The 27,014-nt window shown below is 44.7% G+C and overlaps 1 protein-coding gene and 1 pseudogene across 1 annotated transcript in view; one reads left to right on the top strand and one right to left on the bottom strand.

The window, feature by feature from the left end:
- Window positions 1-1,980: 1,980 nt before the first annotated feature.
- On the bottom strand, window positions 1,981-2,432 carry LOC129697659 (COP9 signalosome complex subunit 7a-like; annotated as a pseudogene).
- A 4,614-nt stretch (window positions 2,433-7,046) lies between these two features.
- uvssa (UV-stimulated scaffold protein A) overlaps window positions 7,047-27,014 on the top strand; it is a 111,368-nt gene continuing 91,400 nt past the window's right edge. The window contains exons 1-6 of the mRNA XM_055652007.1: window positions 7,047-7,531; window positions 11,482-11,593; window positions 15,051-15,381; window positions 16,304-16,424; window positions 16,875-17,276; window positions 25,931-26,040. Coding sequence (XP_055507982.1) covers window positions 11,484-11,593; window positions 15,051-15,381; window positions 16,304-16,424; window positions 16,875-17,276; window positions 25,931-26,040 — 1,074 coding nt within the window. The 5' untranslated portion in view covers window positions 7,047-7,531; window positions 11,482-11,483. The remainder of the gene's footprint in view (window positions 7,532-11,481; window positions 11,594-15,050; window positions 15,382-16,303; window positions 16,425-16,874; window positions 17,277-25,930; window positions 26,041-27,014) is intronic.

Consider the following 27,014-nt stretch of genomic DNA (forward strand, 5'->3'; position numbering starts at 1 on the left):
GAATGTTTGGGACTGGGTTCCGATCTGTTGTGGTTACTGCATTCAAACGCCTGTAATCACCGCAAGGTCTCCAACCCCCGGATGCTTTGGGTACTATGTGCAGCGGGGAAGCCCAAGGACTGTCCGACCGCCGGACAATCCCCATGTCCTCCATAAGCTGGAACTCGTCTCATGGCAGCTTTTAGCTACTAAACCTTTGTAATATCTACACAAGACTTTCTGATTACCTGTAAAAAGATGCAAAACATTGGAATGTCAAATATTAATTAGACATATTGTTAATGTAAATCAATATACTACTAATTACCTTTATCACACAAATTCAATTTATATGCTAAACTTCACATCTGGTGGTTAATCTAGTACATGTTAGAATGAAGAACCAAAAAAAATGTCCAGATAGAAAGTAGAAATATGGAAAAATGCTTTCACCCCTAAGTTGGTCAGAATCTTGAACCCTGCCTGTAAAGGTGGGAGGGAGAAATTGTCATTAGGAGGGTTACACACCATCCTGACATCAATCTATCTTATCCTAGATCTGTCTATTTTCTCAATACATTACCTGTCCATGATTGTCACTGGTTTACACTCTGGAACTTCCCATCAAAAAGTACTGGGGGTAGATTCACGAGCACTGTAGAATTTAAAGTTGGTGGTTTCCAGGTGATGTGCAGTTATGGATAAGCCAAGCATGTTTACATGCCTGTAATGCCCCCTTCCCAAGCATGAAATAAAAACAAGATCTGATGAAGAATTGGAACTTGAAACGTTAGCTGTTTCTCTTTCCACAGGCGCTGTCTGAACTGCTGAGTCTTTCCAGCTTTTTATGTTTTGGGAATTTAAAAGAAACATTAGCAGCCATACTGTAGGTCTCTTCAAGTGTTGAAGCCCGAGCACCGATTAGGGTGTCACACCATGCATTGCTTCTTGTCAACCCAGAAAACCCCAATTTCTGTTCTCTGATTGTTGCTAGCCAGACAATCTATCCATACCAATGTTTCCTTTGACATCAGGCCTTTTACTATTTTCAATGTTGTTTATTACAGAATTACTTTTCAGAAAATGTTTCCCTTATGAAAAACGAATAAAACCATTTGTCTTTTGCTAAATGGAATTGAATAGGATGATGGATAGTAGTGTTATCACTTTCGATACTTGTATTTTCTTCGCTGTTAAATGGATGTAATTAAAGACTTCCACCGCACAAGTGCCAGCATAAAACATACATGAAAAGTGGAACTTAATGTCCACATTGCCTACTGTCAGGATGCATAACATCTCTATACAGTCTCTACTATAGACTCCATCTACACTTCACTGCGTCGAGAAAACAACTAACATATACAAGGACCATACCCACCTCGGTCATTCTTACTTCTCTTTGCTCCCATTAGGCAGAAGATTGAGTCTTGAAAACATTACCAATCATAAAGAAGCTTTAAATCATGTACATCAGACCTAGCTACAGCTTCTTCCACTGATCAAACTTTTGAACGGACCTTACATAAGCTAGGGTACAGTCCCCAATTTTCCAACTGACCTCATTGCGGAATTGTTACGCTACAATACTGAGAAACTCCATTCTGCACTCGGGCAATTTTTCTCTTTGATCTACCTGCATATAAGTGATAAACATAAGAATCGTCCATTAATAGCTGTGGGGCGAGACAAGTTGTAGAACAAGTGTGGGGAGTGAGAGAGTGAAAGCAAAGGTTACTTTGTAGATTGGTTACTTTACTTACTAACCAATGTAGTGCTTTATTATAAGCTCTGCCTACTACCACACCATTAATATTATAGCAACCCGACATGTGCTGCTAGTAAGTAGTGCTGCATAGTAGGAGTAACATGCTGTAGTGTGTGTATACATTACTCAATAAATATTGTTATACCAGATCTGTGATTAACTCAACATAGTGTCAGAAGTGGGATTGTGGAGCGAGAGATAGAGGGCGAGAGAGAAGGGGAGAGAGGGGAGGGTCAGTTGGATTTAGACCCTATCTTCCCACTACCTCGTAACCTTTGACTTTTGATGTTTTCTTGCTATCTTGCCGTCCTGCCTCAGTTCCTCTGGGAGGGGGGGTTCGTGTGAATCCATCAGATTCTGTTCAGCCTCCTGGGTTGCCGTTCCGGTTGTGACCTTCAGCGTTTTACGCAGGTTGGAGACCTCATTTTCCACTTGATGTTTAACTTTTTGCTGATGTTCTTTATATTGATCGGAGTGTCCAATTTGGTCTTCAATACCAGCTAAAACAACATCACGCCCATTACACCAGTCCTGCAGAGTTCCAGCCATAATGCTGAGGTCCTGTGATCGGATATCTCTGCCAATGGATGGACCGACCGATCTCCAGTGGTTAGTTTCGCTGGTCCAGTTTGCCGTGGACCACGTTGGCGTAGATCGCCACAAAGTTGATGAGTAAATCACACATACTCACAGATATATAACAATATTTATTGAGTAACGTATAAAACACACTTCAGCATGTTACTCCTATCATGCAGCAGTACTGACTGGCTGCACAACGGGTTGTGATAATATGAATGGTGTGGTAGTAGGGGGGGCTTATAATAATAAAGCACTACATTGGTTAGTAAGTAAAGTAACCAATCTACATGTTTTTCTGGCCCAGAATGACCAAATTTGTGCGTGAGAAAGTTCAAACCTGCGATGAACAGCCGTCTGAAAATGACCAGTTCACAGTAATGATGGTGTCGTACGTACCTACAGAATGCCTCAGCAACCTGGCAGAGCATATGGCTGCGGATACAACTTTACAGCTACTGTCTTCAGTCATCCGGCATGGCTGGCCGGATAAACAATATCGCGCTCCACTTCCTATTTGCCCATACTACCTGATTCACGCCGAACTTCGAAAGTCAAAGGGTTACGAGGTAGCGGGAAGATATGGTCTAAATCCAACTGACCCCCCTTCTCTCTCCCCCCACAATCCCACTTCTGACACCATGTTGAGTAAATCACACATACTCACAGATCTGGTAAAATAATATTTATTGAGTAACGTATATAACACACTACAGCATGTTACTCGTACCGTGCAGCAGTACTGACTGGCAGCACATGTCGGGTTGTAATAAAATGAATGGTGTGGTAGTAGGCGGAGCTTATAATAATAAAGCACTATATTGGTTAGTAAGTAAAGTAACCAATGTACTACTTGAAGTTAGAGGAATACTGCTGGGTTGTCATAAATGATAGGAGAAGAATTAGGCCATTCGGCCCATCAAGTATACTCCGCCATTCAATCGTGGCTGATTTATCTCTCCTTCCTAACCCCATTCTCCTGCCTTCTCCCCTTAACCCTTATCACCCGGGCTGCAAGTTACCATATCTCTAGTTTCCCTCTCCCATGACTGTCTGTCAATTCGAAACATCACTCATTTCTTCACTCCAAAGATGCTGCCTTAACCGCTGAGTTACTCTAGCGCTTTGTCTATCTTCGGTGTAAACTAGCATACACAGTTCCTTCCGACCTACCTGTGTATGGCTTGATTGTATTCATGTATAGTGTTCTTTGATTTCATCACAGGTAAAAGTTTTCACTGTACGTCAGTGCCCTTGACAATAATGAACCTAAACTATTACTGCACTATTTGTTTGTGCACCTGCATAAGTGGGGGACGACATACAGCCCTGCTTGCGACTGTGGACATCCAGACCAGACTATCCCACACATGGAGAATGACTGCCCACTGAGGCTTTTCCCCGGGGACATCAAAGCCATCCACCAAGTAACTGATGCTGTCCTGGCCTGGATGTCTACCCTTGATCTACAACTTTAGGCTGTGCAGAAGAAAGAAAATTACTGCACTGGAGTCACGACTGCACACAACAGTAGGGTTGGGATGGAACCTCGGCATCATATTAAGATGGCGGCCTGCGTTCAGGGTTCACCTCAGGCAGCGGCGCTGCTACAGAAGCAGCTTGACCCCTGTGTATAATCTCCAGTGGTTATGTCTAAATCTAGGTGGTGTAGCGGTAAAGCTACTTCCTTACAGCACCAGAGACCCGGGTTCGATCCTGACTACGGGTGCTGCTAGTACAGTTTGTACGTTCTCCCCGTGACCTGCGTGGGTTTTCTCCGAGATCTTCGGTTTCTTTTCACACTCCAGATGTACAGGTTTGTAAGTGAATTGGCTTGGTATACATGTAAAATTGTCCCTAGTATGTGTAGGGTAGTATTAATGTTCAGGGATCGCTGGTCAGTGCGGACTCGGTGGGCCGGAGGGCCTGTGTCTGTGCTGGGTTAAGGTGAAGGGGTAAAGATTACCACAAGGGTAACCTTTTTCCACGCAAAGGGTGGTGTTCAGAACGAGGTGTCGGACGAGGTAGTTGAGGCAGGTAGTATCATAGCGTTTAAGAAATGGACAGGTACATGGATAGGTAGACATAGGTAGAGGGATATGGGCCCAACGCAGGCAGGTGGAAATAGTGTAGATGGGACATGTGGTTAGTGTGGGCAAGTTGGGCCGAAGAGCTGTGAGACACTGAAACGTAGACGGTAATTGTTTCGCTGAACACCTTCGCTCATTCCGCCTAGGCCCACATGATCTCCAGGTTGTCAAACACTTTAACTCCCCCTCTGATTCCCACACGGACCTTTCTGTCCTGGGCCTCCTCCATTGTCAGAGTGAGGCCAAACGCAAATTGGAGGAATGGCACCTCATATTTCACTTGGGCAGCTTACACCCCAGCGATATGAATATTGAAGGTCTGAAGTGTCTCGACATGAAACGTCACCCATTCCTTCTATCCAGAGATGCTGCCTGTCCGGCTGAGTTACTCCAGGATGCTGTGTCTATCTTTGGTATCTCCAACTTCAAATAACCCTTGCACCCCCTCACTCTCTGTCCCTCCACCGCCCCCAGTCGTTGTACTAGTTTGACAAAATTGCTGGAGATACACAGTGTGTGCAGCAGCATTTATGGAGCGAAGGAAATAGGCAACGTTTCGGGCCAAAATCCTTCTTTAGACCCATTTCGGCCCGAAACGTTGACTATTTCCTTCGCTCCATAGATGCTGAGTTTCTCCAGCAATTTTGTCTACCTTTGATTTTCCAGCATCTGCAGTTCTTTCTTAAACGTTGTACTAGTTTTAGGTATGTTGCAAAACCTACCTGAATCGTCGTTGAGAATCTGCCCCAGCCCGTGTGCGTGATTTTGGCGCTGTTTAGAGGGGGAGGGTTTAAAACGCGATTTTTACTAGGCTGTTGCAATCGAAAATGTTCAGCCTAGTAAATCATTAACGAAAAATCGCTGAAAGTCCCCGTCGCAAAAGGTATTATTAGTTTTTATGGCCTTGTATAATAGTTATAGTAGTTTAAAAATCACTCTCTAAACCCGCGACCTCTCGCAGCCCCAGGGTTTTATAAAGCAAACAATTAAAGGTATGTACCTTATTTTTACATTAAAAGGGGCTTCTTAAGAACCCTGTATATAAAGTTTTCTATAGCGGGTAGTTCATTTTGGGCTCTTTATATCCCGCAGTATTTTTCTGGGCATTTGAGGGCACAAATCCAGCGCAATGTGAACGTTCTAAACCAGCGCGTTCACAGGATCCCACTAGAAAGCTGATTTAAAATGGACTTTAATTTACTGCAATTGAACACTAAATTCCTTCCATTTGGCCTATAAATTAATGTAAATGAGATTTTAAAATCATGTTTTATTGTGAATTATTTATGAATATTATTTGGACACTTGGGCTATTTAAAAACGTTAATCATTTATTAAGAAATGGATAGATGTTTAGATCTAGTAATTGAAGTTTGAAATTAGCTACACTTGGGTAACTACCTAATTATATGCTTTAATTTCAGGTCATCCAAGTTAGATTATTTTATGTTTGTTTCAGAATGGTTCAATCTACGATAACTGAAAATTTCATTCAGTTCTCTTAATTTTTAAGAAGGTTATGGCCTATTGACAGCACACGATCACAGCTTTTTTGTTATGTCCATAGAAAATCAATAGGGAACAAGATGCTAATTTCCGAGTATGAAAATGGCCATAAATTTTTAAATACTTGAGATATGAAAGGGAATTAGGTGTCAAATTAAACTTCTTTTTATGCTTTATCTGATGGGATAAATTACAGACTTGATTTTTTAAATCTCAAAATTTTGTAACATTGCTACTAGTTTCATTGTCATCCTGGTGAGTTTGTCTATAGGGTGATTTCACTAAAGGTCACTGGAGCGTATATTTAAAGGTCCAAAATATCGGGAATTATCGCGTTTGCTCGCTGAATTTCATCAAAAGTAAGTCAATAATGCCTTACTTTTGATGAAATTCAGCGAGCAAACGCGATAATTCCCGATATTTTGGACCTTTAAATATCCACAGCAAATGTCGGCTGTTCACTTCCGGCGGTTTGGCACCTTCAGTTCCCTCTTGAATTTACCTCACTTGCAATATTTTTTTTCCCTGTAAATCTAAGTAGCTGGAACGGTCACCCCGACTGGCACAAATTTCAAACCTCTTCTTTCTATGTTTTTAATCTGGGAAAATGCGAAATTACCATCCACTGATTTACCGGAACCCTCGAGTGTCCTCCACTTGAGAATTTTGGTCACGTGGGTGCGGATCTACGCTCCAGTGACCTTTAGTGAAATCACCCTATATATCATCTACCCCACAGCCAACAATGGCCTGTTTCCCTAATCACCGTTACATTTTTGCACATCTTTCATTTATTTGTTCTATACATCTCTATATCACCGCCTATATCTCTCATTTCCCTTTCACCTGATTCTTCGTCTGAAGCAGCATCTTTGGTCTGAAGAAGGGTCAGATCGCGAACAGGAAACGGGCGACACAACAGGAAGACCCGCCCACGCATCCCACCTGCCCACCCGAATGGCGGCGCCCAAAGATCCTATAGCAGGCTCTGCTACAGGATCTTTGGCGGCGCCTGTGGCGTCCGTGAGGAACACTTGATTCTGATTGGCCACAGTCGCTGCCATTCAGCCGCGTGTGTGTATGCTGGGCTTGGTGACGCGGTTGATCTCTCCGCGCGGCGGGCGGGCGGGCCGTTGGAGAAGCGTCTCCGGCCCAACCGTCGCTGTGCCCCCTCCCACACACACGCGCACACGCGCGCGGTGACCACGAACAACCCGCTGACCGCACTCATCCTCATTATAGCCCCACATACAGACCTTTCACCTAATCCCCGGTAACGTGTCCAAAGGTCCCAAGGCGCTTGCTTTACTTCACAGCAGTGTCATCGAACTAAACTGATCTCAACCCAATTTAACTCTCGGACAGTAGTTGTGCAGAAAAGGAACTGCAGATGCTGGTTTACGCAGAAGGCAGACACAAAATCCTGGAGTAACTCAGCGGGACTGGCAGCGTCTGTGTGGAGGAAGGAATAGGTGAAGTTTCGGGTCGAGACCCTTCTTCAAACAACTCCAGGACAGTTGGTGCGGAATGAACTGCAGGTGCTGGTTTGCACCGAAGATAGATACAAAATACTGGAGTAACTCAGCGGGTCAACTACATGATTAAAACGGTAAGTTTTAAGAAGCTTTTCGAGTAGTTAATGGGGGAAATTCTAGAGCTCGTGGCTTTTGAATGTTGGATATATGTATTTTGGTTGAAGGGAGTGGGGGTGGCGGAGGAACTCTGTTCTGGGGTAGATGGGGAAAGTTACAACTTGGGTGGGTTTGGGTCATTCATAGAGGTCTTGGAACATGAGGGGTGGGAATTTTAAAATCGTGACAAAATCACATTACAGGACATTTTTCCAATACATCTTACTTTTCAGTCCACCAAAATTGAATTTGACAAGGCTCTTGATGTCACATTCTCTCAAGGGATGGTACCTGACTTAAGGGCCTGTCCCACTGTACGAGGTAATTCAAGAGTTCTCCCGAGTTTTCCCCTGATTCGAGCTCGGAGAATGTCCGTAGCGGATCCGTAGGAGTTCGTGGATGTCTCGTAGCGGCTCGTACGAGTAACGGTAGGTACTCGGGAAATCCGGTAAACTAGTGACGTTTTTTCAACACTGAAAAATGTCCACGAGTAAAAAAATACTTGTGATTGAAAAAAATTGTTACTTTTTATTCGTACGAGCCGCTATGAGACATCCACGAAATCCTACGGACTCGCTACAGACATTTTCTGAGTTCGAATCAGGGGAAAACTTAGGAGAACTCTTGAATTACCTCGTACAGTGGGACAGGCCCTTTACTTCGTATGGCACAATCCTGGATCTGGATGTAGTACGCTGAAAAGCTCTAGTTAGAGCATCACTCGGCGCTAGACAATTGTTTTACATTTTATCAAGCCAATTAACCTACAAACCTGTACGTCTTTGGAGTGTGGGAGGAAACCGAAGATCTCGGAGAAAACCCACGCAGATCACGGGGAAAACGTACAAACTCCATACAGACAGCACCCGTAGTTGGGATCGAACTCGGGTCTCTGGCACTGCATTTTGCTGTAAGGCAGCAACTCTACAGCTGCACCACCGTAACTGCCTAAAGTTGTAGGATAACTTGTTCTATTTGATCTTACTTGATTGTGCACGCCAGGTTGATTGCATTCGTTGAAACAGGGCGGAGCACGTGATGGTTGCAATCTCCCACCCCACTGATTTACGGAGTTAGAGTCACAGAGGCATACAGCACAGGAACGGGCCAACCTGTCCGTGCCTGTGCAAGTGTCTTTTAAATGTTGTTATTGTATGCCTCAACTAGCTCTACCGGCAGCCCATTCCATATGCCCACCACCTATGGAAAAAGTTGCCTCTCAGGTTCCTATTAAATCTGTCCCCTCTCACCTTAAACCGATGGCCTCTGGTCCTTGATTCTCCTACCCTGGGTAAAAGAATGTGCATTCACCCTATCTATTCTCCTGATATTAATCCGTTTCCCCCTATCCTACATCTGGACCAGGATCTGACTTTCATCCCATGCGTCTCCACATTTAACAGATCACTCTCTGCCATTTATGATAACCTCCAATCTGATGCAACTATTGCACACACCATCCCTCTTAACCACCCACACCTCTCTTTCAAATCTTTGCAAACACAAAGTGATTGCCCCTTCCACAAACGGGTCCCTTTCAGAATGCCAGGCAGTGACTACTGGGACCGCAGCTATTTACAATATATATTAATGATTTAGATGAAGGGATTACAAGACTACAAATTTGCAGGGACACGCTGGCTATTGAGGAGGATGCTATATATGCAGGGTGAATGGATTTAGATGAAGGGAATGGAATACAAGTCATTCAAACAGCTTGGTTTAACAAAAATTTTCTGTCTTACATTACAAAAAAAAGACCTAAGACACATAAACATCCATCACAGGGATCTCCACATGTGAACTGTGTGGAAGGCAAAGTCTTATCTCTTCCCTTTGTTCTTCTCCCGTGGTCCAGCAGTCCAATGATGTTATCGGCTCACAATATTAAAGCCCCCGGTGGGCAATGGAAAGTCCCGTGGCCATTTCAGCCGCGCCGGGCGATATAAGGCCCCGCTCCAAGTCCTTTAAACGCCGCGATGGCAGCGGGAGAAGTTGTCATTGCGGGAGCTCCGAAAAGCGGTCTCCCACCAAGGACCTGCGAGCTCCCGATGTTCCTGTCCACTGGGCCTGCTGCCGGAGCCTCCGAAGTCGGGTCGCAGCCATGCACCACCATAGCTCTTCCCATTCCGAAGACGGCCAGCTCCGTGATATCAGGTCCACAGGCTCCGCGACTGGACCCCTCACGTTGATCCCGGCCGGTGGCCGCTGCCGGCTCCATGATGTTAGGCCCAACGACATCGGAGACCAGACAGGGAAAAAGTCGGGTCCCCGTACAGGGAGGAGGCAAAGTCGGTTATCCCCACCCCCCACATATTGTTCTTCTAAAGAAAAAATAATAAAAACTGAGTCCAGACATACATTTAACGAGACAAAGACGGACGGACTGTATCGAGCTGCCACACACAATGCAGTTTAATAATATAAGCCCACATTTGGTCATTTTCATTGACCCCAAAGTGCATTACATAATTTAAAAATCATTTCAGCCGCGCCGGGCGATATAAGGCCCCGCTCCAAGTCCTTTAAACGCCGCGATGGCAGCGGGAGAAGTTGTCATTGCGGGAGCTCCGAAAAACGGTCTCCCACCAAGGACCTGCGAGCTCCCGTTGTGTCGCAGGCCAGCGGTTGAGGTCCCTGCCGCCGCCAGAAGCACCGTAGACTGTCGGGTCGCAGCCAGCCCCACCATAGTCCTGCCTTCCCGGTAGAATTCCGAAGGCAATGGCGGCTTCAGCTTCCCCCGGGTCCCCCACGATATCCCGGGCTGTAGACGCCGCACAGCTGGAGCTCTCCGCGGCTTCAGGCTGCGACTTCAGGCTGCCGGCTGCCCCGGGCCAGTGAAACGGAGCACTCCCCTCCCGCGAGCCCCAGCGAGGGCTCACCCGCTCCACGCCTAGTCCACGCTGCGCCTGCCGCTGAAGCCCCGGGCACGTCTCCGGGAAAGGCCTCGCCGATCCTTGATGGTAGACATCGGGGACCAGACAGGGAAAAAGTCGCCTCTCCATGTAGGAGGGCGGCCGAAACGGTTCCCCCCACCCCTCCCCACCCCCCACACCACCACCCACAAACAAAAATAATAAAAAAACTAGACTCAAATACACACTTTAAAAACGAGACAAAAAAAAATTGAAAGGACTGACGCGACTGCTGTCATGGCTGCCGCCAGAACAGCGCCCCCTTCAAAAACATTAATGTGGATAAATGTGATGTTATCCACTTTGGTAACAAGAACAGGAAGGCAGATTATTATCTAAATGGTGTCTATTTGGAAAAAAGGGAAGTATATTGGGATCTGGGGGGTCCTTGTCATCAGAATGAAAGCAAGCATGCAGGTACAGCAAGCAGTGAAGAAAGCGAAAGGTATGTTGGCCTTCATAACAAGAAGAGTTGAGTATAGGAGCAAAGAGGTCCTCCTGCAGTTATACAGGGCCCTAGTGAGACCACACCTGGAGTATTGTGTGCAGTTTTGGTCTGAAAATTTGAGGAAGGACATTTTTGCAATTGAGGAAGTGCAGCGTTGATTCCCGGGATAGCGGGACTGTCATATGCTGAGTGAATGGCCTTGTATACTCTGGAATTTAGAAGGATGAGAGGGGATCTTATTGAAACATATAAGATTATTAAGGGTTTGGACATGCTGGAGGCAGGAAACATGTTCCCGATGTTGGGGCAGTCCAGAACCAGGGGCCACAGTTTAAGAATAAGGGGTAAGCCATTTAGAATGGGGACGAGGAAACACTTTTTCTCTCAGAGAGTTGTGAGTTTGCGGAATTCTCTGCCTCGGAGGGCGGTGGAGGCGGGTTCTCTGGATACATTCAAGAGAGGTAGATAGGGCTCTTAAACCTGGACCCAGTTGCTATAAACATATAACTTTAGGAGTGATTGAATTCACAATGTATGTACATATTGTGTTCTTACTGCTTTGCAGGAATGGAAGTTGGGCCGGATGAGAAGCTTTCTCAGCTGGTGGAAGATCTCACCACCTCAGGACAGCAAGTGCTAAATCCAGATAAGATGAGGGAACTGAAGAAAATCTGCAAGTATGGAGTTGGATATTGCTAAAATATATTGTTTTTTGAATGAGTAGATTGGAGGTTACAGAATTGTGCCTGTAATTTTATTGCACCATAAATTCCTGAATGTCTACGTATCAAGTCATAGAATCATGTAAAAGTAGAGTGCAAAACAGTCGTTTGCGGTCCACAATAGAACTGATTCTGTTCTATTCTGTTCTGTAGTTTTTGCACAATCTGCAGGCATTGCCACTTTCATTTCACAGCACATCTTGTATGTGTATGTCACAAATAAACTTGATTTGACTTGACCTCATCCATGCGAACTTTGATGTCTATCTATGCTTATCCCATTGTCTGTAAGGGGTTCTATTCCTTTCCTATCTAAATGCCTTTTAACCATTGTAATAATATCTGCCTCAACTACCACTACTGACGTCTCTGACATTTTCGCCACTTCCAACATGATCCCACCACTTGCCTCATCTTCCCATCTCCTCCCCTGCCTGCTTTCCGCAGAGACCGCTCCCTCCGTAACACCCTGGTTAATTTGTCCCTTCCCACCCGAACCACTCCCTTTCCGGGCGCTTTCCCTTGCAACCGCAGGAAATGCTACACTTGTCGCTTTACCTCCCCCCTTGACTCCATTCAAGGACCCAAGCAGTCTTTCCAGGTGCAGAGGTTCACCTGCACCTCCTCCAAACTCATCTATTGCATCCGCTGCTCTAGTTGTCAGCTGCTCTACATCGGTGAGACCAAGCATAGGCTTGGCGATCGCTTCGTCCAGCACCTCTGCTTGGTTCGCAACGTGATCTCACGGTGGCTCAGCACTTCAACTCCCCCTCCCATTCTGAATCTGACCTTTCTGTCCTGGGCCTCCTCCATGGCCAGAGTGAGGACCACCATAAATTGGAGGAGCAGCACCTCATATTTTGCTTGCGCAGTTTGCACCCCAGCGGTATGAACATTGACTTCTCTAATTTCAGGTAGTCCCTACTTTCTCCTCTCCATCCCCTTCTCAGCTCTCCCTCAGCCCACTGTCTCCACTTCCTTTCTTCTTCCCGCCCCCCCCCCCCCCCCATCCTCACATCAGTCTGAAGTAGGGTCTTGACCCGCAACGTTGCCTATTTCCTTCGCTCCATAGATGCTGCCTCACCCGCTGAGTTTCTCCAGCATTTCTGTCTACCTTCGATTTTCCAGCATCTGCAGTTCCTTCTTAAACCACTAACGACTTGCTCCATGTAATAACCGATCTCTGTAATGGAAAATGTTTCCTTCGGGTTTCCTTTAAAGTACATTTCGACAGGTACATAATAGGAAAGGTTTTGAAGAATATGGGTCAAATGGGGGGGGGGAATTACACTAGCGTGGGAGATTTTGGTTGGCATTGGATGAATCGGGTGAAGGAGCCTGTTTCTATGCTGTATGACTATTTCTCACCATAAATGTGCCTTCTTGTTTCTGACTGACCTGGTCTGGGAAAAAGATTCAGACCATTCCATCTGCGCCCTTCATAATTTTGTAAACCTACATATGATCACCCAACAGCCTCCTACATTCCCGTGCATGTATGTCCATCCTATCCAATTACTTATAACTACAGCCCTTCATAGCAGATAACGTCCTGGTGAATCTCTTCTATGTCATCCCCCCCCCTGTAGTTTGGTGACCAGCACTATACAGAATAATTGCAGTTCAATAAGTGCTTTGAACGAATTCTGGACAAGGTCATGCACAACACTTTCTTGTGAAGGAAGGTGACAAGAGGATGACACTGTTTCAGATCTTCGATTAGTTAGTTGGACTCGTATTGGAATAAATTGGATTGTATTCTTGGTCAAGAAATTGTATTTGATGAAATAATATTTTGTTCACAATATAACATGATTGTGTGGGGGTTCCTGGAGAGTAGGCCACTCTCTGGTTCATCCCCCTCAGCACCTCATGGACAGATCCGGGAGCGGCTCCCCGCTGCGAAGATAAGAGCTGGGATTTTTGGCACGAGACCAGTCATCAGTCTCTCACTGAAGCGGAGAGTAGTGTGCTGTGCTCATTAAAGCCTCTACAGAATTTGCCTGGCTCCTCGCCTTCATTCCTGGTTCTTTTACATACCTGCTACAATTGTATATTTTTGAGCAGACCTTGTTTAATAAATGGAACAAAAAAAAGCTGCAGAGGCTGGGAATCTGAAACAATTATGAAATGGACATATTCATTGGAGCAAGAATCATTGGTTGAGAGAGAAACAGTCAACGTTTTGGATCAATAGACAATAGGTTATTTGGCCCTTCGAGCCAGCACTGCCATTCAATGTGATCATGGCTGATCATCCCCAATCAGTACCCTGTTCCTGCCTTCTCCCCATATCCCCTGACTCTGCTATCTTTAAGAGCCCTATCTAGCTCTCTCGAAAGTATCCAGAGAACTAGCCTCCACCCCCCTCTGAGGCAGAGAATTCAAGGACCCATCAACAGAAGTCAAAGTGAGAATGATTGTGTTTTGTTGTAGAGAAGGGTGAGGGCTGGACAAAACTGAGAGAATGTCATACTCCTCTACATTTCAATATGTTTCCTTTGCTTTGATGCCACGGTAACAATCACTATAAAAACTGACAGTTGCAGACATAAAAGGAAATGCATTGAACATGGTATAGTTACATCTGTGGATAGAGCGAAAAATAGTGGTTATCTGAAATTATTAAATTCAATAAGTGTGCTGAGGGCTGCTTTTAACTTCAGAAACATGCTGAGACACTACTCAACCCCTATATTGGGCATCGTAAAAGGAAAATAGGTTAAAAGCAGAGAGGAGAGAGGTCAGAATAGCAGTGGACAAATAATTAAAGTAACAGGTTACCTAATCTGTTTAGTTTCTCCAGAAGAACACATTGCGAGCATTGAGTGCAATGCACTAATTTTGAAGAAGGAAATTGCGTCTTTCATCTTCCCCCTGTCCAGGGGCCCAAATAATTCTTCTCATGTGAAACAGCAATTTGTATGCACTGCTTCCAATTTAGTGTTTCATATTTGGTGATTGATATGTTGTCTGCCACATAAGAAAATCTAAACTTAGTTTGGAGGACCACTTCGAAGAACACTTCCCATTCACTCTGCAAAACGTCCCTGAATTTCTATTTACCTGTCACTTTAATTCCCCATCCCACTCCTTCTCTGACTTCTGCCTTCAATCCCAGGACAATAGACAATAGGTCTCTCTCAATAGCACTCCCTCAATAGCAAGAATGCCCTTCCTCAAATATGGAGACCAAAGCTGCATACTATACTTCAGGTGTGGTCTCACTAGGGCCCTTTACAACTGCAGAAGGACCTCTTTGCTCCTATACTCAACTCCTGTTGTTGTGAAGGCAAACATGCCATTCGCTTTCTTCACATAATTAAAATGTATTTACATTTTACAGGACACATAATTAAAATGTATTTACATTTTACAGGACACATAATTAAAATGTATTTACATTTTACAGGTTATCTGAGGAGTATGTCAAGCACGCGTACCACTTAATTATGAGACAGCTAAACCAAGAGCATGCAGAGATCCGCCTATCCGCTTTCCAAATAGCAAATGAACTCTTTATGCGCTCACATCAGTTTCGGTTGCTACTTATTTCAAACTTTCAGGAATTCTTGGAGTTGACGGTAGAAACCGATTATGAACAGCCTCTGCCTCCACCAAAAGAAGCAGCTCAAAAATTAAAGGAAATGGCAATTAAAACTGTCCAGGAGTGGCAAGACAAATATGGAGATGGTTACAAAAAACTCTCACTGGGTTATCATTTCCTGAAACAGATTAAGAAGGTGAGTACTTTTTGCCTCCTATTGATAAATCCCTGCATAAGTCCTTTAAATATTTAGGAATTGGTGCATGTCTTTAAAATAGGAAGCAGAAGGACAAAATGGGGGATGAATTCTCAGTGTTTTTGAGAGAGGATTGTCAACGTACTGACCTGGAGAGCCACAAGGAATTTGGGTATCACTGGCAAAACGCGTCCATAATTGTCAATGAGGAGGTGGTGGTGTGATGTTGTTATGAATCACTGCAGCCTATCTGCTATTTTCAATTTTTTGGTGCTATCCCTAACATTGAGTGTGTTTATGTCCTAGATATTTGATGGCATGACCCATTTCTGAATCCCCCAACAACAACAACCTTAGGATTACAGTTAGCCAAAAAATGGAATGGGGTTGTATACTCTGCAGTGGCTACAAGAGTAGTTCAGAGGCTGGATATCCAGCAGTGAATGACCGACCTCTTGACACACCAATGTACTTCCACCATCTACATGAGAAACATAATGGAATACCATCCACTTTCTGGATGAGAGCAGCTCCAATAACACTCATGAAGCTTGACCCTATCTTGGACAAAGCAGCTTGCATGATTGGCACTCTAACATCACTCTAGATGTTAATTCCCGTTCCACCTTGGCTATGTCTGTAGCAGATGATATCTGTGAAACTAATCCATTATGGCGTCACCCTACCAGACAAATGACCTGTACCACCAAGGGCAATAAAAGCAGCAGGCATACTGAATTGCCGCTATCGCTGAGTTCTTCCCGAAGATGGAAACACATTTTATTCCTTCATTGTTGTAAAAGCTAAATCCTGTTTTTTTTTCTCTTTTCCTCAGCTGCATTGTGGAATTAGTGACCACCACCTTCTCAAGGGTAATATTGGATAGGCAATGAATTAAACATTTTGTCTCGTACACATACAGGTGGATTTTCAAGATATTCGGGCTAGAACTCAAGCTGAGCGAAAACGTGAGGAAGAGAGATCGAAAAGGCTGGAGAACATTAATAAAATGAGGGTGAAGCGAGTGGAAGAGGAAATGAAAGGTGTGCTATTAATTTATTTTCTGTTGCGTTAAATCAAACTTGCTTGTGAAAAAACAAATTCATGCCAAGAAAATAAATGTGGAAATAAAAGGTTTCAGTACATTTAGTATGTAATGCGCCATAATCCTACTGCCGACTGGCGTATGCTTCAGTCTATTGTGCCAAAACTACAGGTAACTAGTTCTTGATTATTACATTGGGAATTTATCTGATCTTCGCAGGGCTGTGAAAAAAAATGGAAATGTGGCATGAACTATATTGTTCTTGGATCGAGCACAGACTCAATGGGTTGCATAACCTGTGCTCAATATTTTTGGTGATTGGTTTTCAGCCATTTTTTTTGCAAACTGGTTTATTTTTGTGATCTGATTTGATAATGTTTAATCTTGTAATGTATTTCTGTGAGTTGCTATTGTCTGTTGTTTTACCTTGTATTTTCCGCCAAAACAGAGATGTCAGAAGAAATTGAGAACTCTCTGGCAGAAATGGAGGCATGCTTCAAATTACTACTCCCCAGTCTCTCTGAGTTCACTTTTAGTGATGAAGGCTCTCAGTGCAACCAAGACTCGCCTGATAAAACAGCAAATGGCAGCTCTACAACCAGCAGGCAGAGAGTTGACCACCAATGGGCCAGCAATCATATTGATGATGAGCAGCCTTGCAGCAGTAAAGACCTTTCCCCACAGCCTCTGGCGAACACAGCTCCTGAAGAGCAGCAATTGGATGAAGAGCTAGACAACTTCAGTCAAAATGAAGACGATGAAAGTGAAAATTTTGAAGACAATGAAGAAATGATCAGAAATTATGGGCTTCTTTCCCATAAATATTCTCTTGACTTAGAAATTAATACGGGTAAGTACAGGACACCATTTATTGCATTATTGATCATGAAATTGATCTGGCATCCATCCAGAAATTCTGATTGTCTGGCATGTGGTTCACTCATTTGTGTGAACTGTGAATTATGTATCTAGAAAGCAAGTAAGGCTATGGCCAGAACCATGACTCCACAGTGCAGAGTGAGAGGAAGGGGATGAGGCTCTGGGCTAGGTGTGTGGTCCAAGGTGAGTTTGCCAAATGGCTTCAAGGAGGGAGGCAGAGTAGTTGTGGAGGGTTGTTTTTTTCCGATTGGAGGCCTGTAACCAGTGTAGTGTCACAGGGGTTGATGCAGATTTGGTGCTGCTGGTTACAGAAAGAACAACACTACTTCACAGGAACAGGACCATCGGCCCACAATGTACATGCCAAACATGACGCCAAGACTAACTCTTATTTCCTATCTACACCACTCACCTGCCTATATTTGGCCCATATCCCTCTAAACCTGTCCTATCCATGCCCCTGTCTGAATATTGCGATAATACTTGCCTCAAACTAACTCCTTTTGCATGAAAAACGTACCCCACAGTTTCATATTATGATCTATATTATAGATCTATATCTATATCCCTACAGTTTAAAAAAAAAACTTCCAGTTGCCCCTCGTATGTTCATTAACAATTTTGATGACTGTAGATATTGTAACTGGACCAAACACAATATTCCACCACTCACCCATAGCCCCTAACTGCTCAGGCACGGCTGATGTTTTTAAAGTTCAAAATGGCAAGAACTTGTAAAATATAAGATCAATGTGAACGCATCTCATTCGCCCCCTTCAGTCCCCTATTCCCCTCCTTCATTATCTTCCCTCTCCCCACCCTCCACCAACCCTCCTCTGCATCCTCCCCTCACCCCTCCCTCCCCTCCTCTCTCTTTCTCTCTCCTCCATTACCTCACCATCCCTCTTCCTACCCCATCCTCCTTTTCCCCTCATCCCCCAGCACTCCCTCCCCCTCCTCTTCACCCTCCTTCTTTCCCCTCTCCTCCTCCTCCCCTCCACTCCCTCCCTCACCTCTCCCTCCCTCTCCTTTCCCCTATCCTCCCTCCCTCCATAACCCCTTTCCCCTCCTCTCCCTCTATCCCCCACTCCTCACCTCCCCCCAATCCACCCCACCATTCTCCCTCCTCACTTCCTCCACTGCCCGCATCTCTCTCTATCCCCCACTCCCTACCTCCCCCACTTTCCCCTCCCTCTCTCTCCTCTCTCTCAATCCCCCCCACTCTCCCTCCTTACTTCCGCAGGACCTCGATGTTTTCTCCACCAATTCGGCGAAAAAGTTGTACTTGAGGTGCGGGCTGTGGGATGGAAGGGCTGAGTGGCCCGGAACTGGGGGAGGGAGAGGCCGAGGCGGTTGGAGCCAATCAATCAACCCCACGTGGGGGGGGGGCAACATTGACGCTCCCCCAGGTCAAGCGGCGATTTTATTTTTTTTAAAGTGAGTTTTGTGAACAATTTAATTCAAAATCTGGGGAAATAATTGACCAAGGAACATAAGATAAATCCCAACCGAAATTGTAAAAATCTCCGCATCTGGTTTTCAAGGTGATGCGTTTCAAAGGCAAAATCCCGTACACCCACACACATACAGAGTTTTAAAAGTATATAGATACTAGATCAACTGGGATCCATTGGATCCCTTTCACACGGAGGCCTGGTCCCCCAATGCAATATTATACCACTCACCCATAGCCCCACAGGAGGCCTAGTCCTCAACGCAACCCGTTCCCCAAGGCAATATTTCACCACTCACCCGTTTCCCCAACAGGAAGCTTGGTCCCCCAACACAACCCGTTCCCCAAGGCAATATTCCACACCACTGACCCGTTTCCCCAACGCAACCCGTTCCACCCAACGTAATATTCCACCATTCACCCATAGCCCCCAACTGTGCGAGGGCTGCTCAGTTCGCCTTATTCAAAATTCAGTGTACTGTGACTTTTACTGGACACCCTCGCTCCATGCTGCCAGGAATAAAGAAAAAATGATAGCAACAGCACTTTGTAGTGCTGGCAGCCAGGCTGGACTGAGTGTGCCGAGATTGCAACAATGTAGCATTGTGGTCATAGCTGAGTTTTAAAAATGTAAAATTTCTTGTGCTGGCAGCCTGACAGGACTGACTGTGCCCAGATTCGAACAATGGAGCGTTGTGAAGTTATAGCTGTAGATATAGCTGGAGGGTGAAGCTATTTTTCTAAAATGTTGACTTTAAGTTTAAAAATGTAAAATTTCTTGTGAAATATAACATCAATGTGTTCAAAACTATATAGGAATGACCACGGGACAAAGGTTAGTGAGGTGGTGCAAACATTTTTGCGCTATTCTGTACCATTTTGGCGTAGTTCCTTGAGATCACACGCACACACGCAGACAGACAGACGTCCAAACAAGACAAGAGTTTTAGTAATTACCAGACCAAGTGCAGACCCGTTGGGTCTGTTTCCCCAACGGCGTTTGCGGGGGGTGGGTGGGGGGGGGGGGGGGGGGCAGCGGCATCACACCCACACTAACCACCCCCCAAACACACAGGTGGGGGTAGGGGGGGAGAAGGAGACGGGGTGGGGAGAGGGGAGTATGAGAAGAGGGGAGAGAAGAGAAGAGTAGGAGGAAACGGGAGAGATTTGTGAGGGAAAGGAGAGCGGGGTATGGTGTGAGAGAGGGGGGATGGGGAGAGAGGTGTGTGGGGTGGGAGAGAGAGAGGGGAGGGGGGGGAGAGGGGGGGAGAGGGGAAAGAGTGGGGAGAGATAGGGGAGGGGGGGGGGGGGGAGAGAGAGTGTGGAAGAGTGGGGAGAGGGGTAGGGGGAGTGATGGAAGAGGGACAGAGGGGGGGGGGGTATAGAGGGAAGGGGGGGTGGGGGAGAGAGAGGGATGGGGTGGGGAGAGAAGGGGGGGGGGGGGGAGGGAGGGGAGGGAGAGGGGTGGGGGAGTGGGATGGGGGTGGGAGGAGAGGGAGAGGGGTGAGGAGAGGGAGAGGGAGAGGGGTGAGGAGAGGGGGGGATGGGATGGGGGGGGGGAGGGGAGTGGGGGGGGTGGGGAGAGGTGAGGGGAAGGGAGGCGAGGAGATGGGGTAGATGGTAGAGGGGGAAGAGTGTGGGGGAGAGGGAAAGGGGTGGGGGAAGAAGGAGGGGTGGAGGAGAGAGGGGGAAGGGGGGGGGGTGAGAGAGTGATGGGGGGGGGAGGAGGAGGAGGGGGGAGGAGTAGAGTGGTGAGGAGAGGGAGATGGAGAAGGGGAGGAGAGAGGGATGGGGGGGGAGAGAGAGGGATGGAGAGGGGGAGAGAGGGATGGATGGGGGAGGGGGAGAGAGGTGTGGGGAGGGGGGGGGAGGGAGATGGGGTAGGGGAGGGAGGGGGAAGAGTGTGGAGGGAGAGGGGAAATAGTGGGGAGGGAGAGTGGAAGGGGGGAGGGGTAGGGACAGTCCATCTGGGGGGGGGGGGGTGGGGTGATGGATTTTATTTAAAATGTGTACATAAACACGACAAAATTTAATCAGGAGTGGATACTTGGAATGAAAAGTAACATTTCTACCGAAATGGAAAAAATCTCGGCAATTTTGCGTCTGGTGTCAGCGTAGCAACGAATCAAAGGCAGAAAACTGGCCGTCAGGTAGCCGGCAGGCAGGCGGTAGCCAGAGTTTTAAATATAGATAGATAGATAGACTAGACTATGTGGGACCCGTTGGGTCCCAGCATCACATGAGAGGGCTGATCACCAACGCAACATTCCACCTCTCCACCAATTCCAATATTGCTCGCCAGTGGCGGGGGGGGGGCTGTCTGTTGTGCTAGTATGGGTGTTGTGGGCCGAAGGTACTGGTTTCCAGAGGGCAAGTATAGACATTGTGGCCCGAATGGATTCTTGGGCTGGAAGCCAACTGTTGCATCGATTTTAAAAGCCAAGGCGAGGCAAACAATTGGGCTGCAGCCACCTGACAACCAAAATTCATTTTGTGAACACAAACTTGTTAAAAAGGTGAGGCATATTAAATTTAATTGAGGACTTTGGATCCTTTTCGGGATATAGAATAAATTGGAACACAAGTGAAATTATGTCGATAAAACCAAAAGACTCAACACATCTCCGGAAATTTCCCTTTAAAATAGCTACAGAAAAATTCAAATATTTGGGAATTGAAATTACTAGAAATTACCAGGATATGTTTAAAGCCAATTATAATCCCTTACTCAAGAAATTGAATAATCTGATTAAATTCTGGAAAACACTTCCGATGTCCTTAATAGGCAGAATAAATGCTATTAAAATGATTTTCTTACCACAAATCCTACACCTATTTCAATCAATACCTATATATCTCCCAAAAACGTTTTTCAAAAAATTGGACTCAGACATTACAAATTTTATATGGGATTATAAATCCCATAGAATACAAATAGCACACCTTAATAAACGAAAAGAACTGGGGGGTCTAGCGCTCCCTAATTTTATGTATTATAATTGGGCAGTAAATATTAAAAATATGATTCACCTGCTGGACAATTCTGCACAGCAGGCGGACTGGATGGTAATGGAAAAAGGGGACTGCTCCCCGAGTAATATAGGAGCGACCATCCTCTCACCAATAAATTTGAATAATAAAAATTATAATAAAAATCCAATTATACATAACACAATAAGAACATGGAAACAAATAAAACAGAATTTAAAATTAAGAAACCTATCTCTTTTAATACCAATAGTCAATAATCCATCGTTTAAACCATCAATCATAGACAAATCATTTATACAATGGGAAAGAATGGGAATCAAAACGCTCGAAGATCTGTATGAATTGGGGAATTTACTATCATTTCAACAACTACAACTGAAATATAATTTGAAAAATAACCAATATTTTAAATATCTTCAAATTTGTGATTATCTGAAAAAACACACAAAAGACTATCATAATATGCCTTCCGACTTATTGGATGAAGCAATGAAGACAAAGGCGGAATCAGCTAATTTAATATCGTACCTATATAATATCATTTTAAACATAGAAATGCCCACAACAGATGGAATTAGAAAAGATTGGGAACAAGAATTAGCTATAAAAATCTCAAAAGAGACCTGGGATAATCATTTACTACAGGTGCATAAATGTTCGATCAACGTACGACATACGCTCATCCAATTTAAAACATTACATAGATTATATTATTCAAAAACTAAATTAAATAAAATCTTCCCTAATGTTTCACCAATCTGTGATAAATGCCTGTGTCAAGAAGCTACCATAGGGCACTCTTGTTTTTTGTACAAAAATCCAAAAATTCTGGTATGAAATATTTGATATTTTTTCAAAATTGATCAAAATAAAACTGGTACCAAAACCAGAATGGATTATCTTCGGAATATCGGAAGGTAACCCTGAACTAAACGTGTTTCAGAAGAATTTATTTAATTACGGGCTAATAATGGGAAAAAAGCTTATACTTAAATTCTGGAAAAATGCGCCCACACCAACAATAAAAATGTGGATATCAAATATGTTTGAAACATTACATCTGGAAGAGATGAGATTCCTCTTAGCAGGTAAAGCAGACCAATTCCAAAAGACGTGGTCTATGTTTCTGGACCTATTACAAGTATGAGGTGCAATAGTAATTTAAATAAACAAATAAATAAATAAGTGGTATCAGGACCTGGTAACGGGAGGTAAAACAACAAAAACAGACTTGGTTGGTAGTCCCCTTTCTGCGGAGTTTAATGTTATAATAGAGCGATTGTTCCTATTTTCTCTTTCTTTCTTTTCTAGGATCTATTTTCTCACTTTACTTCCTTCTCTAACTTCTTTTCTAAGGGGCTTTCTTTTCCCAACACTCTTGCACTTCACGACTCTCGCGCACTTTCTTTAGACTTTTGGATTGGCACATGGATATACAGGGAATGGAGGGGTATGGACTTTGTGCAGGCAGATAAGAGTTGGTCTCAGTATTATCTTAAATTCTGGAGTAGTTCCTGAAGATTGGCGGGTAGCAAACGTAACCCCACTCTTTAAGAAGGGAGGGAGAGAGAAAACGGGGAATTACAGACCAGTTAGCCTAACGTCGGTAGAGGGGAAACTGCTAGAGTCAGTTATTAAAGATGGGATAGCAGCACATTTGGAAAGTGGTGAAATCATTGGACAGAGTCAGCATGGATTTACGAAAGGTAAATCATGTCTGACAAATCTTATAGAATTTTTCGAGGATGTAACTAGTAGCGTGGATAGGGGAGAATCGGTGGATGTGGTGTATCTGGACTTCCAGAAGGCTTTCGACAAGGTCCCACATAAGAGATTACTATACAAACTTAAAGCACGTGGCATTGGGGGTTCAGTATTGATGTGGATAGAGAACTGGCTGGCAAACAGGAAGCAAAGAGTAGGAGTAAACGGGTCCTATTCACAATGGCAGGCAGTGACTAGTGGGGTACCGCAAGGCTCAGTACTGGGACCCCAGCTATTTACAATATATATTAATGATCTGGATGAGGGAATTGAAGGCAATATCTCCAAGTTTGCGGATGACACTAAGCTGGGGGGCAGTGTTAGGTGTGAGGAGGATGCTAGGAGACTGCAAGGTGACTTGGATAGGCTGGGTGAGTGGGCAAATGTTTGGCAGATGCAGTTTAATGTGGATAAATGTGAGGTTATCCATTTTGGTGGCAAAAACGGGAAAGCAGATTATTATCTAAACGGTGGCCGATTGGGAAAGGGGGAGATGCAGCGAGACCTGGGTGTCATGGTACACCAGTCATTGAAGGTAGGCATGCAGGTGCAGCAGGCAGTAAAGAAAGCGAATGGCATGTTGGCTTTCATAGCAAGAGGATTTGAGTATAGGAGCAGGGAGGTTCTACTGCAGTTGTATAGGGTCTTGGTGAGACCACACCTGGAGTATTGCGTGCAGTTTTGGTCTCCAAATCTGAGGAAGGACATTATTGCCATAGAGGGAGTGCAGAGAAGGTTCACCAGACTGATTCCTGGGATGTCAGGACTGTCTTATGAAGAAAAACTGGATAGACTTGGTTTGTACTCTCTGGAATTTAGGAGATTGAGAGGGGATCTTATAGAAACTTACAAAATTCTTAAGGGGTTGGACAGGCTAGATGCAGGAAGAATGTTCCCGATGTTGGGGGAGTCCAGGACAAGGGGTCACAGCTTAAGGATAAGGGGGAAATCCTTTAAAACCGAGATGAGGAGAACTTTTTTCACACAGAGAGTGGTGAATCTCTGGAACTCTCTGCCACAGAGGGTAGTTGAGGCCAGTTCATTGGCTATATTTAAGAGGGAGTTAGATGTGGCCCTTGTGGCCAAGGGGATCAGAGGGTATGGAGAGAAGGCAGGTACGGGATACTGAGTTGGATGATCAGCCATGATCATATTAAATGGCGGTGCAGGCTCGAAGGGCCGAATGGCCTACTCCTGCACCTAATTTCTATGTTCTATGTTTCTATGTTTACTTTCCTTACTTCTACCTTTTTCTTAAAGCTCAAAAAAAAATGAAGCGGTACAAAAAATGTATTAAGATATATGTGTTGTGTAGTATTGTAATTTACTGTACTTCTAATAAAAATAAAATAAAAAAAAAAATAAAAAAGGCGAGGCAAAAAATTGGGCTGCAGCCACCCGACAACCAAAAGTCATTCTGTAAACACAAACTTGTTCAAAAGGCGAGGCAAACATTTGGGCTGCAGCCACCTGACAGCCAAAACTCATTCTGTGAACACAAACTTTTTAAAAAGGGCTACAGCCACTTTACAGCTGCATCGAGGGGACTCACCGTGGAGTAGATGTGTGTTCAGTGTTATTCGTAGCTCAGACAGCGGTGAACCTCTCGCTTCCTGGGTCTGGCAGAGACTGAGTGAGGCACGACACTTCCGGGTTTTATAGTTCCTCCCCCTGCTGCCAGCGGGGGCAGCAGAGAGAATGGGGAATTTTGTAAAAACATTAATATCTCTCTCATATTTCATCGATGGGAAAAATCCTCTGGTCCTGGAAGGCGGAGGGGGGCTCTGAGGGAGGTGGCCAAAAATGACGGCCGTAGGTGACGGCGTTCTCTCGGAAATTGCGCCACAATGGGCCAAATGCGGTCAAGATCAGACTTTTAGTAATATAGATATATATATATAGATGTAGATAGATAGATCTTGCAGTTAACATTGGTGGTACAACAGATGCCGAGGATGGATTATCTAAATTTATATGAAGATCCTGATCATGTGGGAAGGTGGGCCAAGGAATGGCAAATATAATTTAATTTTGACATGTGAGGCTTAATTGGGGAAAGGATGCTAAAGATATTTCTTATCAGGTATGGACTGCTGAAAGTGCAACAATAAGCTGCTGTATTGCAAAGCTAGGTTTTTGCAATGTTCGCAAATGGGCGTTTTTCAGATGAATAATATTCTCGGGGTTTGGTTTTGAGAATTGGGCAGGTGGATGAAGAACTTGGATTTGGGTAGAATTAATGTTGATGGTAGACACAGAGTCTTGCGACCGAAGGGCCAGTTTTTAAGCTGTATGAATAAATTATTTACATTGCTTGTATTTTGTGTATCAGTCTAGTTATGTGTTTAAATATACAGTAAAGTTTATTTTGAAAGAATCTGTACCCATTTAGAATAATCTATATATTTGGATGACAGATTTAAAGATCAACGAGGATGAGGACAACACTGCTGTAATTAACAATGTGAAGGATTTCCAAAGATTGATCACTAATAAATACCTGCCGACTGTGCAGTGCTGGATCCAGGTATGAATAATCCTTATTTTATACTACAGCATGATAATTGGTTTTGTGCAAAGAAGCCTTTGAGTTGTCATATCTACTTAGTATTATTTATAAATGATGATGGTTCATCAATTATGCTTCATCAATCATCTATTATGTTCCAGCCACCAAGGTAAAAATTATAAATTGTACGTCTATCTCTCTGCCACCGGAATGATAGTTTTAAGTTAAGCTTTTCTGTAAGGACTTGCAAATAATTTTTGTCTCCTACCCAGTGCCCTCCTGCCACCACCGCACACTCACTTTCTCTGCACCAGTTAACCTCTATGCTGGTTTACAAAAAAAGACACAAGGTGCCTGAGTAACTCAGCAGGTCAGGCAGCATTTCCGGCGAACCTGGATGGGTGACGTTTCGGGTTGGAACCCTTCCTCGGATATATTCGGATTGAAAAAGGGTCACGACTTGAAACACCGTGATTTCCCCTTCTCCATGAAACTCCATGATTTCCCCTTCGTAAATCCATGCTGACTTGGACCCAAGGTAGACACAAAATGCTGGAGTAACTCAGCGGGTGAGGTGGCATCTCTGGAGAGAAAGAATGGGTGACATTTCGGGTCGAGACCCTTCTTCAGACTGATATCAGGGGAGGGGGCGGGACAAATATAGAATGTAGTTGGAGACAGTAAGACTAGTGGGAGAACTGAGAAGGGGATGGAGCGAGAAAGCAAGGGCTGTCTGAAGACCAACTGGGATGTGTTTGAACACCGGGACCTGGAGGTGTTCACAGACAGTGTACTGTGTTACATTAAAAACTGCATGGACACGGTCACAGTGGACAAACGCATCCGGGTCTACCCCAACCAGAAGCCCTGGATGACCCGGGAGGTCCAGCGGCTGTTAAAAGAGAGGAACACCGGTCTGGCGATAGGGCTTTATACAGCACGGCCCGAGCTAACCTGAAGAGAGGCATCAGAGAGGCCAAATCAGACTACAG

This window comes from Leucoraja erinacea, chromosome 1 (genome assembly GCF_028641065.1).
Source record: "Leucoraja erinacea ecotype New England chromosome 1, Leri_hhj_1, whole genome shotgun sequence".
Lineage (NCBI taxonomy): Eukaryota > Metazoa > Chordata > Chondrichthyes > Rajiformes > Rajidae > Leucoraja > Leucoraja erinaceus.